At 37.9% G+C, this 16,415-nt stretch overlaps 2 protein-coding genes across 2 annotated transcripts in view; one reads left to right on the top strand and one right to left on the bottom strand.

The window, feature by feature from the left end:
* The window catches only part of cfdp1 (craniofacial development protein 1), a 31,302-nt gene extending 19,724 nt beyond the window's left edge, over positions 1-11,578 (bottom strand). The window contains exons 1-5 of the mRNA XM_079621334.1: positions 11,338-11,578; positions 10,133-10,265; positions 9,815-10,037; positions 8,220-8,350; positions 6,347-6,466 (exon numbers count right to left, since the gene is read on the bottom strand). Of these exons, the coding sequence (XP_079477460.1) occupies positions 6,347-6,466; positions 8,220-8,350; positions 9,815-10,037; positions 10,133-10,265; positions 11,338-11,404 (674 nt within the window). The 5' untranslated portion in view covers positions 11,405-11,578. The remainder of the gene's footprint in view (positions 1-6,346; positions 6,467-8,219; positions 8,351-9,814; positions 10,038-10,132; positions 10,266-11,337) is intronic.
* A 486-nt stretch (positions 11,579-12,064) lies between these two features.
* tmem170a (transmembrane protein 170A) lies at positions 12,065-15,835 on the top strand. The gene is made up of 3 exons (XM_079621333.1): positions 12,065-12,600; positions 13,465-13,635; positions 13,729-15,835. Exons 1-3 carry the CDS (start codon positions 12,462-12,464, stop codon positions 13,857-13,859), a joined length of 441 nt encoding a protein of 146 aa, XP_079477459.1. The 5' UTR covers positions 12,065-12,461; the 3' UTR covers positions 13,860-15,835.
* The last annotated feature ends 580 nt before the right edge of the window (positions 15,836-16,415 follow it).

Genomic DNA, 16,415 nt, shown 5'->3' with positions numbered 1-16,415 from the left:
ATGTTGTCAGCGAATGGGCTGTAGGCGATCTGTTGGTTAAATTCGTTTAAAAAAGCACTGTTAAAAGGATCATCTCAGATTAAGTCAGCACTGAGTGTGTGGTATGTACATGTAGCCGTCACTCGTCTGTCTCTGCCCTGTGAGCACAAGGCTGTCACACTTTGTTCACCTTACAAGTGTCCCAGTTCCAAGCTGTCAGTACATTTCCCATCTTCAGCGCCAACGCCTGCTCGTCATTTTTTCTCTCCCTCACATTCTGATCCTCATTCCGCTCACATATTAACATAAAAGAGGCCAGTTTGGTAGTTGCACAAATCCGTAAAGCTTTCCTTAGCTAATTATGGCCTCATTATATCTGCATAACCGATAAGAGTGAGTTACTATAATCACTTCCAGCCATTTTGCGTCTAACGAGCCTAATTTCCTTCCTGAAAGGGTTTTCTCTTTGTATTTCAAGGGAAACCGAAACCGGTAGGGGCAGTGAAATTTGGAAGGGGGTCTGGAGTGGCCCCCAAAGTGACTTTCCCCATCTGTTTCCACAATATTGGAATGGATAGCATCACCCAACTTTCCCCTCAACATTCAGACAATTGAGGCTCAGCAGCTGCGCGTCAACAAGGACGGAAATACACTTCCTGGCACAAGTAGAGGAGCCGTCACAAACCATGGTTTGAAGAGGAGGGCTGACGAGGCCTGAAGTGGTCTAGTTGTGTCTCATTGACAGGCTGAATGGAAGCTGATGGAGCTCTAAAGAACCGTGGAAAAACAGGAGGGAGGTAAAGTGTCTAAACAGCAAGGGTTGATTTGACATTTTAAAAGTGTCTGTGGTGAATTCCACCCAAAAAGTTGAGCACTGCTTTGAAAATTGAAGTAAACACACTCAATATTTTATGTGCGATTCTGCATTCAGAGCTGAAGCTTGATTGTAGGTCATCGCAATGGTTTAAACGCTTGACGGAAATATTAAAAAGGTATAAATAAACATCAGCTGAACGTCTCAAGGTGCCGATACAATACCGTCAGGCACAACCGCAGTTTGTTGCCACATATTTACCGCCTCCCGAGATGATGCCTTTCTGCGATCGCTTGTTTAACATGCAGCCACTTGGGAGAATTTGCATCTGTTTTGGCAGGAGCACACACACTGACATACAGGAAACTCTCTTTCGGGCCACGGCACATTTTTAGATGCCAGGGGAGTGAAGAGTGGCCTGGTTTTGTCAGAAGCATTAGCTGGGAGACGGAGCACGCAGCGGCAGCGCTCTGATGTGTCCGGCGGTGAGGGGGGCGTGATATCGAACCCTCACTTCAGTTAATATGCATTCATTATAGCGTGAGGACCGGCTGACACGGTGTCCAGCTGTGAGGAGACAGGGAACAGGTCATTTCAGGTCTGCTAATGAAATCCTGAATTGGCCTTCTCCATTTAGACCAGAACAAGCTTCCCTCTGCTCAGTGTGACCTCATTATGGGTCGGTGGAGTGGTGAGAGATCTGAGCTAGTAACAGAAATATAGTTAGTTTGAACTTCACACTGAGGGAGTCATTAGCTCATTTGGTCAAAGCAGGATTTTCAAACTTTTTTGATGCTAAGGACCCACCAATATGACGGTCCTAATGTAAAGTACCCACTTTGTAAAATATAAATGCAGATATATAAAGTTTATCAAGATCGATGTATATTGTGTGAGAAAAAAATACTTAGACAACATGTTGTTTCCCAAATTAAATCATTAGCTTTTATATTCCTGTTTATATCCTGTTACGTGATTTTGGTTAATCCGTCCATTCATTTTCCAAACCCCTTGTCTTGCGTAGGGTCATGGAGTAAAAAAAAAAAAAAAAGTTATATAAATAACTGTTTAAAAATGTATATAACAATTTTCCAAGGCCCCGTTAGCACTCACTGTGGGGGTCCCTCAGGCTCCAGTTTGAAAACGTGTGTGTTAGAGCGTAGTGCTAATGATGTCGGGTTGTGGATTTCATCAGGCAATATAATTCTAGTTTTGTGGAATAGCGGAGGCCTGGCAATGTTTCTATATAAAGAGAGCATCATCATGAGCCATCAGTCACCACTTTGCCCTTGAGCAAGGCACTTAACCCAGGTTTCTAAACACAGCCCAAGACATGAGGCATTGATGGCTTACAATATGTGACAAAACTAAAAGAATCGTGATGGCTGAAATAACATGGCATATACCCCACTGCTGTATGGATTATTATGAAACAGCCAAGTTTTACTCATCTCATTGGCATCTAAACAGAGTCTGAGGAACCAATAACTCACGAATACTCACTATACTGCCCTGTGCGTGAGACTGAGAACTAGAAATCATGAAACAAAGAGGTTAGACTCATGTCAAGACAATTTGAATACTGCAACACGTGCAAGCATCAACAGCATGCACGACGGGGGAACTATTAATATTACGGCTCAGACCAAAATACTTCTCGCTTTGTTTGTGTGAACTTAAATAAAAATAACAAGTTTCCTATCCAAGCAAACCACACAACAGTGATGGTACAGTTCTCGGCAATAACACACGCACAAACAAGTGTAAGGGCTGTTCACACAGAATGACTTTTTTGCTGATAAAAATGTGAGACGCAGGTCAGTGGAACGAAAAAGGTCAAGAGACGCATTTTTAAAAGTTTAACTTCTTGAACTTTTACATTTTAAACTTCCGCATTTTTTGAACACCGTATCATCATGATACGGCGTTCAAAAAATGCGGAAGTTCAAAATTATACAAGACACTGCAAAAGATGCGAGACGTCTAGTGTTTACATTGAAAAATAATGGGAAAGAAGCTAAACATAACCCTAAAAACAAATAATAAAATGCGTTTAGGGTTCGTCTCTAGTAACTAAGTAGCTTTATTAAATATATAAATCTGTATAATTTTTATAATATTTAAATTTTTATAAATAACTAATAATAATATTTCTTAATTTAAATAGTTAATATAATATTTTTTATAAATATGAACAGAGTACATTTATTTGAAATATTATAAAATATTTCAAATATAGTCTTTTTTTTACTCCATTTATGAATTAAAGTGAGGTTTTAGATTTGTCCACAGACACACACACAGACATGGCTTGACCCGACGAAGAGCGAGGTGTGTGACTGTACTGTAATAATGGGGAGCGAAGTCCTATTTTTAGGGTCCTAGAAATGAGGATCTATAATTAGAAAAGCAGAGCCGAGACTGGCGCATGTGGAAATCATTCGTTTAAGTGGACATACACACAGGTTTCCCAGAACCACTGTAAGTTGTGTTACTCACTCACGTACAGCAAGCTGACGGAAAGCCAAGTGGAACAGAAACAGGAAGACCGAGGGGCAGATTTCTTTCCGACTCCGTTTGAGTGTGTTGCGCAACTGGCCCTTAAAAACGTACGTAAATACGCAAGCTTTGATTTCATTTCCGTAAAGTACAGATTTGTTTGTGTGTTTCTGAGTGCTTACATGGAGCTCGGCCTCAACGTCAGTCAAGTTCTGCGATAAGACCACAGAGACACTAGACAATCAATCAAGCTATCACTGGAGCTCAGAACAAGCATCAGTAAATCTGGCTGGTTCTGTGATCGATAGCACTTAGACAACACAGAACTACACAACGCTGCTCCACACTCGAACCACTAGCAGTGAGGTTACATCAGTCTGTGGTGTCCACACAAATGGTGCTCACAAATTGTGTGTCCTAAAGGTTATTCACACATTCATGCAAACTTGCCGTGTCCAGCATAATGGTAAATATTTCAGGAAAAAGGTGTCAGAATAACAATTTACAATTATATTAAACCTTGCAATGTTACAGTTCTTAATAAAGTTATTAGCCAACTGGTGAGGAAATATATTTCATTTACTTGCCAAATCCAATTTTTACTTGCATTTGGCACTTTGTTCATTTTGAACCCTGCTCACACACACACCTATGGGCTGCTGGGAAGAATTAACAGATGGAGGGTGCAAGTGTGTGTGTGTGTGTGTGTGTGTGTGTGTGTGTGTGTGTGTGTGTGTGTGTGTGTGTGTGTGTGTGTGTGTGTGTGTGTGTGTGTGTGCCTTATTCACGAAACAAGCAGAACTAATCGTTCATAAATCATTCCATCCAATCTAATATTAAAGCACGAATCGTTTTTCAAACGATTTATGCTCAAATCAGTTTCATAAATCAAGCCCATTGTATAGAATTAAATTATTTTCGATAAAATAATAAGCATAAAATGTGGCTTCTTTGTCCAATTGATCATACAAATAATCAACATAAATCGACAAATTAACTGATAATAGTAGTTAGTTGCAGCCATAGTTTTTTTGGTAACACTTAACAATAACATTTAATTCATTAACAATAGTTAGTGCAGTAGGTATCTTGAACTAACAATGTACAGCACGTTAACAGCAATTATTTAGGTTAAAATTCATTTCTACATTCGCTTCCATCTTTTTTCCAAAATATATATTTTTTTGATTTAACAAATCTATGCTCACAAAGGAAGCATTTATTTGATTAAAAAATACAGTAAAAAGTTCAATTAAAAATATTTTCTAATTTTATATATTTTAAAATCGAACTTATTTTTGATGCAAAGCTGAATTTTCAGCATCTTCAGTGTCACATGATCCTTCAGAAATCATTCTAATATGCTGATTTGCTGCTCAAGAAACATTCCTTACTGTCATCAATGTTGAAAAAAAAAAAAATCAGAAACCATGATATATATAATTTTTTCAGATTCTTTGATAAATAAATGTTGTTCAGTTGAACTTTGTTAAAAATAGAAATATCTGTACCAATGTAAACGTCTTTCCCGTCACATTCGACCAATTTAATGTGTCCTTGCTGAATAAAATCCTTGGCCAAACTTCTGAATGGTAGTGTATACTATTACCCATTCACAACATAAATAATTAAATGTTAGTTAATGCATTATAAAGAAACATAACTTAACAAGTGAACAATATTATGCATGTTTATAAACATTAACCTAGAATAATAAAAAAATGTAAAAAGCTGTCGTTCATTGTTACTTTGTGGTACCTAATGTATTAAACAATGTTAACACTTGCTGTAAAGTGTAGCATTTTCACAACTATGCCAACCTTTCTGACAGAGAAGTAACAATGTAAGTCCGTCTGCATGGAAAGGGGACAAAAATGCAGGAGAAGGAAGAAGTGTGTGTATTACTATCGTCAGCAGTTCTGTGTAGAGGCGCAGTATGACACTGTTAAGTAGAGAAACAGAGAGCCACTGTGCCTGCGTGTGTATGTGTGTGTGTGTGTGTGTGTGTGTGTGTGTGTGTGTGTGTGTGTGTGTGTGTGTGTGTGTGTGTGTGCGTGCGCGAGAGAAACAGTGCTGACTCAAGCCCTCTAACCTCAAATCACACAAAAGAGGCTTAAAGGAAGAGAAGGGAAGCGAGTGAATATTGGAGAAAGGTACCCTTTGTGTTTAGGCTTTTCTGTGCCTAGTTTAAGCAGGAACCCTGCTGTGCTGGAGCGAAACAGCCATTGGAATATGAAGAGGCTTGATTTAAAGTCACGCTGACTGAGCGATGATATCCCAGCACTTAAAAGCCATCAAAATCAAAAGCAGACACCGAGTGAATATAGAGTATTTTTAGCGTGGACGTTCAGGACATGACAGTCGTTTGGATGATAAAGGGATGGAAGAGGTGGGGTTCAAGCTGCTTTCCTGCTGCACATGCCAACGCCCAATACTGTATATCCTGTGCGGGGAAAAATATGACTTCCTATTCAGCAAATATTCACAGTCTCAGAGGACAGACAAGAGCGCCTGTCCAAAATAAACTTATGTAAGGAGCGGTGAAGACCCCGAGGAAGATCACAACAATGATTAACGTACACAAACTCCACCGACGTCCTGTCTGGACGATAATGGCCATTTCTTAGTAGAACATTAGGAAGAAAAAACCCATATATACACATCTCTGCACACTGCTGCTGAAACACACTTGTGTGTTGCTGGTTTTCCCTACAGGCAGATATGGAATTAGAGGATCAGAGACTCGCTATCATAGCTGTCAGTGATCAATGACACGTCTGACATTCCCTCTAGTCCTGCACGGCAAACACACACACGTCTCCCTCCATTCATCAGCACCAACCACACTGAAGGAGATCACATCTAATTACTGTAATATAACAACATCAATAACAAAGAATTAATTATAGTCAAGCGCTAATGAGTTATTCACTTCTGAACCATTAAAAACCACTTTGTTTCATTAATTAACTGACACAATGGTTGTAAACTGTAATTTCACATGTACTGAACAACAGAACGCAGGCCTAAAGGGTTTCACCGGGGTGTTGGTACCTGGATCCAGAGGACAGCGCTTCGGACAGCTGTGGCTCAGATGACCCTAACTGCTCATCCTTCTCCTCCTTCAGAAAACTCTTGGCCTCCCGGGAGTCTGCGTCCACTTCTTTGGTGACCCTGCGGACCACAACACGAGATATAATGGTCAGAAATCAACTCATTGTGTGTTTTAAAAATCTTCAAAAATAACTGACAAGTTATTATAAACTACTGTTCAAAAGTTTGGGGTTTGTGAGATTGTTTTAATGAAATTAATACTTTCATTCAGCAAGGATGCATTAAATTGATCAAACATGACAGTACAGGCATTTACAATGTTAAAACTCAATTATATTTCAAAGGTGTTCTTTTGAATTTTTATTATGTGAAAATTCAGCTTTGCCATCACAGGAGTAAGTTGCATATAACATATATTAAAATAGAAAATAGCTTAATATTTTATTAACAATGAACAATGTTACTGTTTTTACTGTATTTTTGATCAAATAAATGCAGCCTTGGTGAGCATATTAGACATATTAGACTTAAAGGGGTGGTTGATTATGATTTCACTTTTCTAACTTTAGTTAGTGTGTAATGTTGCTGTTTGAGCATAAACAACATCTGTAAAGTTACGAAGCTCAAAGTTCAAAGCAAAGGGAGATATTTGCTTTTAAAGAAATTGCTTTTTAAGGACTACAACAAATGGCTGGTATGGACTACACGACATTCCTCCTGGGTTAGTGACATCATCAACCCTAAAATGTACATAAACCCCGCTCCTGGAACACAATTTATATGCTAATCAATGACTAAGGCAACTACACATAAACTACCTAAATGAATCAACTAACCATTCAGAAATGTCCTGTTGCATTCTACATGTTGTCACTTCTTCTTGAGTCTCTCCATTATTGTCTGACTTCGGTTTGAACATAAAAATGTAAATTTTCAGTGCATGTCTGTGTGAGGTAAAAGGACACTAACTGTTGTAGCTCCGCCCCCTGTGCCGGGACCACAGCTCATTTACATTTAAAGGGACAGACACAAAAACGGTGCGTTTTTGCTCATCCTCAAAAAGTGACAATTTTAACATGCTATATAAAAATATCTGTGGGGTATTTTGAGCTAAAGCTTCACATAAACTCTCTGGGGACATCAAAGACTTATTTTACATCTTGTGAAAAGGGCATTATACCACCCCTTTAAGTGAGCATTTGGACACATTGTAAAACTTAATTTTTAAGAAATACTGCAAAAACATTTTTCTAAGCATATATATATTATGTTGTCAAACATAAGTGAATCATTAAAATGATGACCTACACCTGGATTCATTTGTTTTCAGATGACACTTTTAGTTTGATACTTTGTGATTTATGAAGTAAAATTCATACTTTTTTTAAGTATCAAAAGTGTCCAAATAGTTTTGGGGCCACTGCACTCTTTTTATAGAACAAGTCTTAATATAAATCACATCTTGCGTTCATCAAACGAGTTCAAAGCTTGTCAGTGCTTTGTGCTTGGCAGGATGTGAATATTTTACTGGCTCCGCTTTGAGTGTGTGACTGGCTCATAAACACAATGTACTGGAATTAATTATTAAAAAGCAGCAAGCTAGACAAGCTAAGATGTGATGACAGCATTGTGATTAACTATAGAAACATTCACTGAAATTACCTAAATATTTCTGTATGTTTTGACTTCATTAATAACATGTACATACTATTAAATGAAATTACCTATTTGGACAAATGAACATATTTCTTAAGCACTGTTTCCAAAAAGCAATCACTGCTAGATGCTCAGCTCTGCATCTGATTTATGAATGTATGCTGTCATCTGGTGGCCATATAAAACACTCACAGTCACACAAGGCAGTCTCACTTACCGAACTTCTTCTCCTGCAAAATCAAACACCTTGGTAATTGTGATTTTGGAGGATTCTTTAGGTTTGTCCTCCTGCTGCTGAGACGCTGTAGAGGGTTGACTGGGCTTATCTGGGCCAGCTGTAGATGTGGACTATTAGAGATACAAAACAAATATGCATATTAATCTAAGAGACAGTTTAATAAAACAACAGCACAAAATAAATACAAAAAAAAATGTATTACATTTTTTTAACGCATTCTGACCGTAGAATCAAGACTACCAAGACACTGAACCACATGCAAAACACAGTTAGCTCAATCTTTCACCCAAATCAATAAAATATCACTTAATAAAAGGCAAGACAGAAATATAACTAAACAAAAGACAGAAATGTTGGTACAAGAAAATATAACTAAATAAAAGACAGAAATGTTAGTACAAGAAAATTAAATAAACATGAAATCGTAAAATGTGTGAGTAATTGTAAGAATATTGAACAAACTACTTTGTAAAAAAGTTTTTTGCAAAGCTAAAAGATTTTGACAGGCTGACCTACTGTATATCTCAACTCCTAAAGTCGACATGTAGTGAAGTTGAAATAGTCTTTTCTTCCCTATTCTGATGTGTATCCAAGTGAAATGGCTACTCAAAGAAGAAGAAACTTTTGGGCGAGACTTGAATTTGTCCATCGGGAATTGATTGGCTGGGTGGACGGTTGTGTTTTGCTATTGGTTGATCTCATGTGAGTGACATGTTGCCCTGCCCTCACACGATTAAAGTCGACATGAAATCAAAATTGACCCTATTTACTTTGTTAGCGCATATTACTAGTCTTTCTTGTGGTGAACAATTAATCCGTGCAAGTTAATACACAGAAAAAAATAGTTTGCCGTGGTAATCTTTAATCAAAATCTGGAAAGTTACTTCCGGTCTGGAATGGCGTTCCTTCTCCGATGACGTCGGTTTGACGGCTTGGGTTGAAAACGCTTAACCACTCCCCTCAAAGCGTTAGTCTGCTATGAGCAGAGATGGAGAGGAGGAGCGCTAAAGTAAAACCCTGACCTCTGTTCAATATTCCCTTTCACTTGGAAATACGTCACAACACTGGAGAAAAGTCGTTTGCAACTTCCGGTTCACGCAGACTTTAAACACATCATAAGAGAAAAGAAAAGATGTTGTAGCAAGAGTGAGGGGGTTATTTTGATTAAAGATTACAAGGGCACATAGATGGGAAAAAATGTGTAGAGATAAATCATTTATTTTAAAAAAGAAATGTCAATTTTGATTTCATGGTAACTTACAGGTTTTTCCAGTCTGAAATCTTTATGTTGTTTTTGTGTTTTTTTACTTAAAGGGATAGTTCACCCAAAAATGAAAATTCTGTCATATACTCACCCTCAAGTTGTTCCAAACCTGTATGAATTTCTTTCTTCTGCTGAACACAAAAGACGATATTTTGAAGAATATGGGTAACCAAACAGTTGATGGGCATTGACTTCCATAGTATTTAAGTCAATGGGGCCCATCAACTGTTTGGTTACCAACAGAAATTATGACAGAATTTTAATTTAATACATTTTTGGATGAACTATCCCTTTAAGTTTCTTAAGTTACCTGCTGAGAGTCTGCACTCGGAGCTGATGCTTTGGGTCGAGGGCCGACATCACTCAAAAAACTAGCCCAAAGATCATCTGCTTTCTTCTTCTGCTTAACGTCAATTTCCCCTCTAGGCTTGGTTACAAAATCATCTTCTTTTGGCTCATCTTCTTCTTTCTGCTGGCCTGCCGAACCTCCCTCACCATCTTCTGCCAGTTTGAGGCATCCTTTTTTCCTTTTTCTTTGGAAATAATGGGAAAGTGAGACAGTTTTACTTTAAGATCATTTTACTTAAGAATTTAGTTGAGTTTACAATATACGTCACTAATATCAGACCTCATAGGAATGTCTGCTTTAGTTTTCTTCTTTTTCGTCTTCACATGTCCTGACTGCTGCTCGTTGTGATCCTCCCCTTCCAGTGGGTCCTCCTTCACACATTCATTCATGTCATCCTCGCTCAGATTATCATCTGATCAATAAAAGGAAAAAAATGTGAATGGATCATATTTATGACCCTGAGACTAAATAAACAAACCAACTAACGATGCATTATTGCCTACATTTCCTATGCATTGCTGGACTGGTGCAATGCTGTTCGAAAAGAAAAATAAATAAATACTATTAAAAAGGGCTGCTGTCATTTTCAATAACATCGACCTATCAATTTCATTGACCCAAATTTCTCTATGAGTGGGAATATTTCTCACTTAAAGGCAGAATGTCCTATATTTTTCTCCTCTCAGTACGAGCTTGTTTTTTAATTTATAGATGCCACCTCCTCATTTCCCATCATTTATTACATTTATAAAAGTCATTTTATTTAGTCCTTTAGTTTCTGCTGTACTCGATTGAAACTAGATTGTCCAGACCACCTCCACCCCTACATAAACGCACATAAAATGCAATACAAATAATAATTATTCCCAAATGGCATTTTCAGGCTCTCTGTGGCTTACAAATTAAATCATGCCTGGATATAGATTGAGCACTTATACGTGTTAATGCTGAAAATGAAATTGAACAAGTCACTATGTTTAAAGGTTGGATCTCCTCTACCCACTGAATAGCCTCCAGTGCTTCATGATGCAAACCAATTTCTAAGGTTCAGACTGCTCGACAGGACCATAAAAGACCAGCAGGGGTTTTGGTGAATTATATCAGTAATTGTTTTCATCCTTGTCATCACTGTCACAGCCAAATGGACATCTATCAGGAAGGAGTAACTATTAATCACTGCTTGGATCTGATCACATAAAACACCTGCGATCTTCAAAGAGGGATCTTAATAAATATACCTTTTACACTCTAGAGTCTAGAATAGATAATACTGAGAGAAGTCATTGTCTAGATAAGCATGTGTGAATCTAAATATGAGCATTAGCTAGGATATTTTTTGTGAAATTGTGTTTGCATATGATATCACTATCATAATGTAAAAGAAAAACTGATGCAGTATATGTGTAAATATATAGAGCACAGACGCCTTGGCTATATCTGTGCTCTTGCTACAACCATGCTAACTTCATGCTAAAATCTCTTACCAGAAGGGACATAGTCTTTATCCTCATTTGAGGAATAACCATCCGAGTCGTAATCCGAATAATTCATTCTTATTTTTCTGTGTGGTCTGCTGTATCACCGGCAAAATCAGATGAATACTCGAGAACAATCACAAGAAAGACTGTGGCTAACCAGCTAGCTTTACTAGACGCCGAGCATGTTAGCTTGCTAGCATCATCTGATCTATAAAAGACTCAATGCCTCATCGGCCTTCAGATTCCAGAAATGACAGAAAATGTTATGTATTAACAATAATAATAACAGTTACTTCATTTTTATTATTACGGGTAATTAAAGGTAAATAGTATTATTAAGGTAATTATTAAACAATACAGTAAATAAATTATTAAAATTCTGCCTTCCTAGCTCTTCTATTTGATGACAACCATACCAACCATAGAAACAGTGACAGAATAAATAAAAAAAGTATATATATATATATATATATATATATATATATATATATATATATATATATATATATATATATATATATATATATATATATATATAATACTAACTTATTACCAACAACAATTATTATTAAAGGTAATAAAAGGCTTATTATGTTATTATATTATATTATTATTAGTCATTATTAAAAGTAAAAATATAGTATATAAATAACAACAGGCTGAAAATATTTTTTTCATATTCTTTCATATGCCTGCCTGGCTATTTCAACACTCCACAACTTAAGAACAGAATAGAATGGAATGGAATAGAATAAAATTAGCAAAAGACAGTCACATTCTATCCATATGATATGTGAGTCATGCTTTATGGATACCGCGAAGGGACATGCGCTACAACCATACAGGCCCCGCCCACAAGCCTGTCGCAAATCGCAGGTGACAGCTAGATAATCTCTCAAACCTGACACAGTTGTGGTCGTTAAAACTAATTTCCCGGTTTTTCGAATGTGTTACAGAGCATCGGTAGTGCTTTTAGTTTAATGAGAGTAAATCCGCGCACTCATCGGGTTTGCGCAGTTGAAGTGGACGTTGATGCAGATGGAAGAGCATCTGTGCTAAAAACAATCGCTCTGCTCAAGCCCACATTCCTTTTCTAATGCTTTTATTCGGATTTGACACTTTTCTCACGCATGATCGCAGTGTTGATCTTAAGAGAAATTCAGGACGTGGAGATGGGATTCGTTCAGCAGATCCTCAGTTTGAATTTGGTACCGAGGACAAATGCGACCAACTGCGGGAGGAACGACACCTCTCTGTGCGATTTCTCCGGTGAGTCTCCACGCCACAGCCGACATTACTCATCAGTTCATGTTTGTTCTACTATGAGATTCAGATACTATTATTGCGTTGTATTATTTGTATGACTTTACAGTGAAAAAGTGGTCAAGCTTTCAAACTGGTAATGGGTTAGCATCTAATGCTAATGTGTTAGCTTGTCCGGCTAATATTACTTGTGTTTGCTGAAATTATGGTGTTACTGAGAGAGATGGACGTCGATATATCTGTCTGTCTATCTATCCATCTTTCTATCTATCTATCGATATGTCTGTCTGTCTATCAATCGTTCTATCTGTTGTTCATTCTATCTATCTGTTGTTCTAACTTACCTATCTATTTATCTATCTATCGTTAAGTTACGTCTGTCAATTATTCTATCCGTTGTTCTTGCTTTCTATCTGTCTGTTGTTCTACCTACCTATCTATCTATCTATCTATCTATCTATCTATCTATCTATCTATCTATCTATCTATCTATCTATCTATCTACCTATCTATCTATCTATCTGTATAACAGTCTTTATATCCATCTGTCTACCATTTCATTCATCCATCTGTCTGTCGGTCTAATATCTTCAAGTTGTGTGACAGAAATATGGAGTTGAATATTTAATTTACAGGATTACAGTACAGGCTTGTAATAATATAACAAATGACGCTTCACTAACTATCAGTCTTAAATTCCATGATGCCAGTCATTTATATCTTTTCTTAGATTCCGTGGGAGATGTTTACATCACAGGCGTGGGAAGATTTGATAGACTCTGTTGGCTGACCTTCAGGCTTTGAATGTGTTTCTTCATGCCACTGTGTGATGTCTTTCTCACTTTTTTTCTTTCGTTTTGTTTGTTGCAGAGATGTGGTATGGGGTGTTCCTGTGGGCTGTTGTGTCCTCATTGATGTTCCACCTGCCCGCCGCCCTCCTTGCTCTGGCAACACTCCGCAGACATAAGATGGCACGATTTTTCCCAATCGGCATCCTGCTCATGGCTATCATCGGGCCTCTCTTTGGAGGGGTTCTCACTAGTATGTAGCTTGTTTTTTGTCTAGTTACACCTGAAATATGTCATAAATAATGAATATGAAATGCGTATAGACAAACAAAATGTCTTCTTACAGGTGCAGCTATAGCAGGAGTCTATAAGGCGGCTGGGAAGAGTATGTTCTCCTTGGAGGCGTTGGTGTTTGGAGTGGGACAGTCGTTGTGTATTTTTATCATTTCCTTCTTCAGAGTGCTGGCGACCCTGTAGCACTCAGGCATCGGCACACCAGGCTGCCGTCACGAGGAGAGTCACCTGGGCGTCATATGCAAAACATGGAGGCCTTACTTCCCAGACAGTCCCAACTGTTTCCTTTGATACAGAACAGTGGTATCTTTTTCCAAACGGGTTTCTGATGAGTGCATGGAGTAACATGAAACATTACGAGCTACCTTTAAAGCAGCGCTGGACTTGTTACAGGAGTCATCTTGCACGTGTATTTTATTTTATTGATCATTATGGATGATATTTTGTTTAGTTTCTTTTAATTTTCCTTTCTTAACACTGAATTAGTCTTTTATAAAATTTTGGGTGAGGTAAAGACACATATAATGTACATACTAAAGCCCATTCCAGCTTGCTCTTAAATTACGCTTGAGAGGAACAACTTGCATTCACTTTGCACTGATTATATGAATCCTTTAGGCCAAAGGCTAGAAACTTCAATTTGTTTCTCTTATTCACGCTGGTTTCTATATACTTTGCCCCTGCTTGTGGGCATATTTGGAGAGATTACAGTTGAACACACTTGTCCGTGGACTTTGACATTGTAATCGTTTCACAGCACAAGATTTTGTTGGTTTTTACATTTAAAGTCTTTAAGAATTTGTTTTCCAAGTGGGCTCCAGGATTTGGCCTTCACATTGAATATTTCTGTATATACTAGAGTGATATAATCTTGCTTTGACACTTGTTTGCCCATAAGATTCTCACCTCTTATGCCTAATATGCGAATGTACTAAACCAGATTTCAGCTGAAACCATATATAGAATCACTTAAATCTTCACCAAAGAAATGATAACACTAATCTACAGCTGTTATACGTTTCAGATATTGTTATTTTTGAGAAAGCTCAAGTGGGCAAATCGAACAAAATTACTACAGAATGTACAAAATTTTAAATAATCTCAGAAGCCCAAGTTTATGTGCAGAAGTATATAAAATAATATGCTTGCATTGCAAAAAAGTTTAGTCCCTCATTTAGATGTTCTCCCTTATTCTTGTTACGTTAATAGCAAGAGGTGTAAAGCTGAAAGGGATACGAATATGATCTTTAATACAGAGTTTTAAGACTAATCTGAGGAATCTTCAGCCTGACATCTAAACCAAATTTAGTTCTCAAATATTAGTTTTACATTTCTTCAGTATAAGCATTTGTAGACGTGTGTTCTCCCATATTACAAGCCCTCAGGAAGTTCTTGTGTTCTGGAAGTTTCATTCAAAAGCTCGTGTGGTGAGCTCATCTTTTACGATTGGAGCGCTAACATTCGTGGGACGCACTGAAAGCTATGCTTTATTTGTCTGAGCCTATGGTCTCTCAATTGCACAAATGGATTTATTTTTTTAAAGTCAAATCATTCATGGTGGAGTGACTGCTCATTGTTTTTGTGGTTCGTCTTTGATTGTATGGTCTTCTTGAGAAATGGATTTGCTCTTTGCGACGTGATACTTTCCATTAATTTTTTTCTGGGCAAGTTTAATTTTCTTACTGTATAATAAGTGCCAATTGCTAGTATTTTCATGAAATAAAATGGTTTAGATTATAATAACACCACCTTGTTTTGACATTAACTTCTTATCCTTCGGTTTGGGGTGTAATATGTTGGACAGGAAGGTAAACGTGTGCCTCAGATTTGAAAATATCACCTCAAAGAGTAGTAAAAACAATTTGGTTTCATTCCAAGCGGAGGGCGGTTTACTCACGCCACTCTCATCTATGGTTTAGTGATGCTTCGGTGTTCTCCAGCACTTCCACACACACAGATGGCTCTCCTGTGTTCCATTAACATTCACCAGCCAAATCTGCACAACCGCCACTTGCTGTGTACTGAAGAGAGTAATGTGCTGCAGAGCGATGACTCAAATCATGTGGGCTTCTCTGCTAAAAGAGGCCGGGTTCTGTATTGGAATTAAAGGACATTGTGATATAAAGTGAAAACTCTATTTTTAAACATAAAACCGTTTTTTTTTTTATGCCAACAGGTTTGGAAAACACTGATTTTAGCGTTATCACTTTGCATAATTACCTTTAAAAATAAAAATGTACACACTACACAGATGAGCCAAACCATTATGACCACATGCCTAATGTTGTCAAATTTACAACCTCATGAATGTTTCCCAGCTGAACATTGCCCATTGCCATCACTTCCACATTTATACATAGCCCTCCACATGATGTAAAAGAAAACGTGACTCATTGGACCAGGCGACCTTCTTCCACTGCTCCAAGGTCCAGTTCTGACAACGCGTGCCCATTGTTAGCGCTTTCGGCTGTGTGACCCCTGTCATGGGCACTCTTGATTGGTTTGCAGCCTCATACGCATCAGTGTGATGCACTGTGTTGTGACACATTCCTCCCGTAACCATCATGAAACTTTTGTGCAACTTGTGCCAGGGCAGACGGGATAGCCTTTATTGCCCCCGTGCATCGATGAGCCTTGGGCGCCCAACACCCTGCCGCCGGTTTGTCCCTCCTCGGACCACTGTTGGTAAATTCTCACGACTGTTGACCATTTCAGATATACTCTGACCCCGTCGACTTG

Source organism: Phoxinus phoxinus, assembly GCF_949152265.1.
Source record: "Phoxinus phoxinus genome assembly, chromosome: 8".
NCBI classification, from domain to species: Eukaryota; Metazoa; Chordata; class Actinopteri; order Cypriniformes; family Leuciscidae; genus Phoxinus; species Phoxinus phoxinus.
Note: the sequence above shows the minus strand (reverse complement) of the source record. Positions and strands in the feature narration are given on the sequence as shown.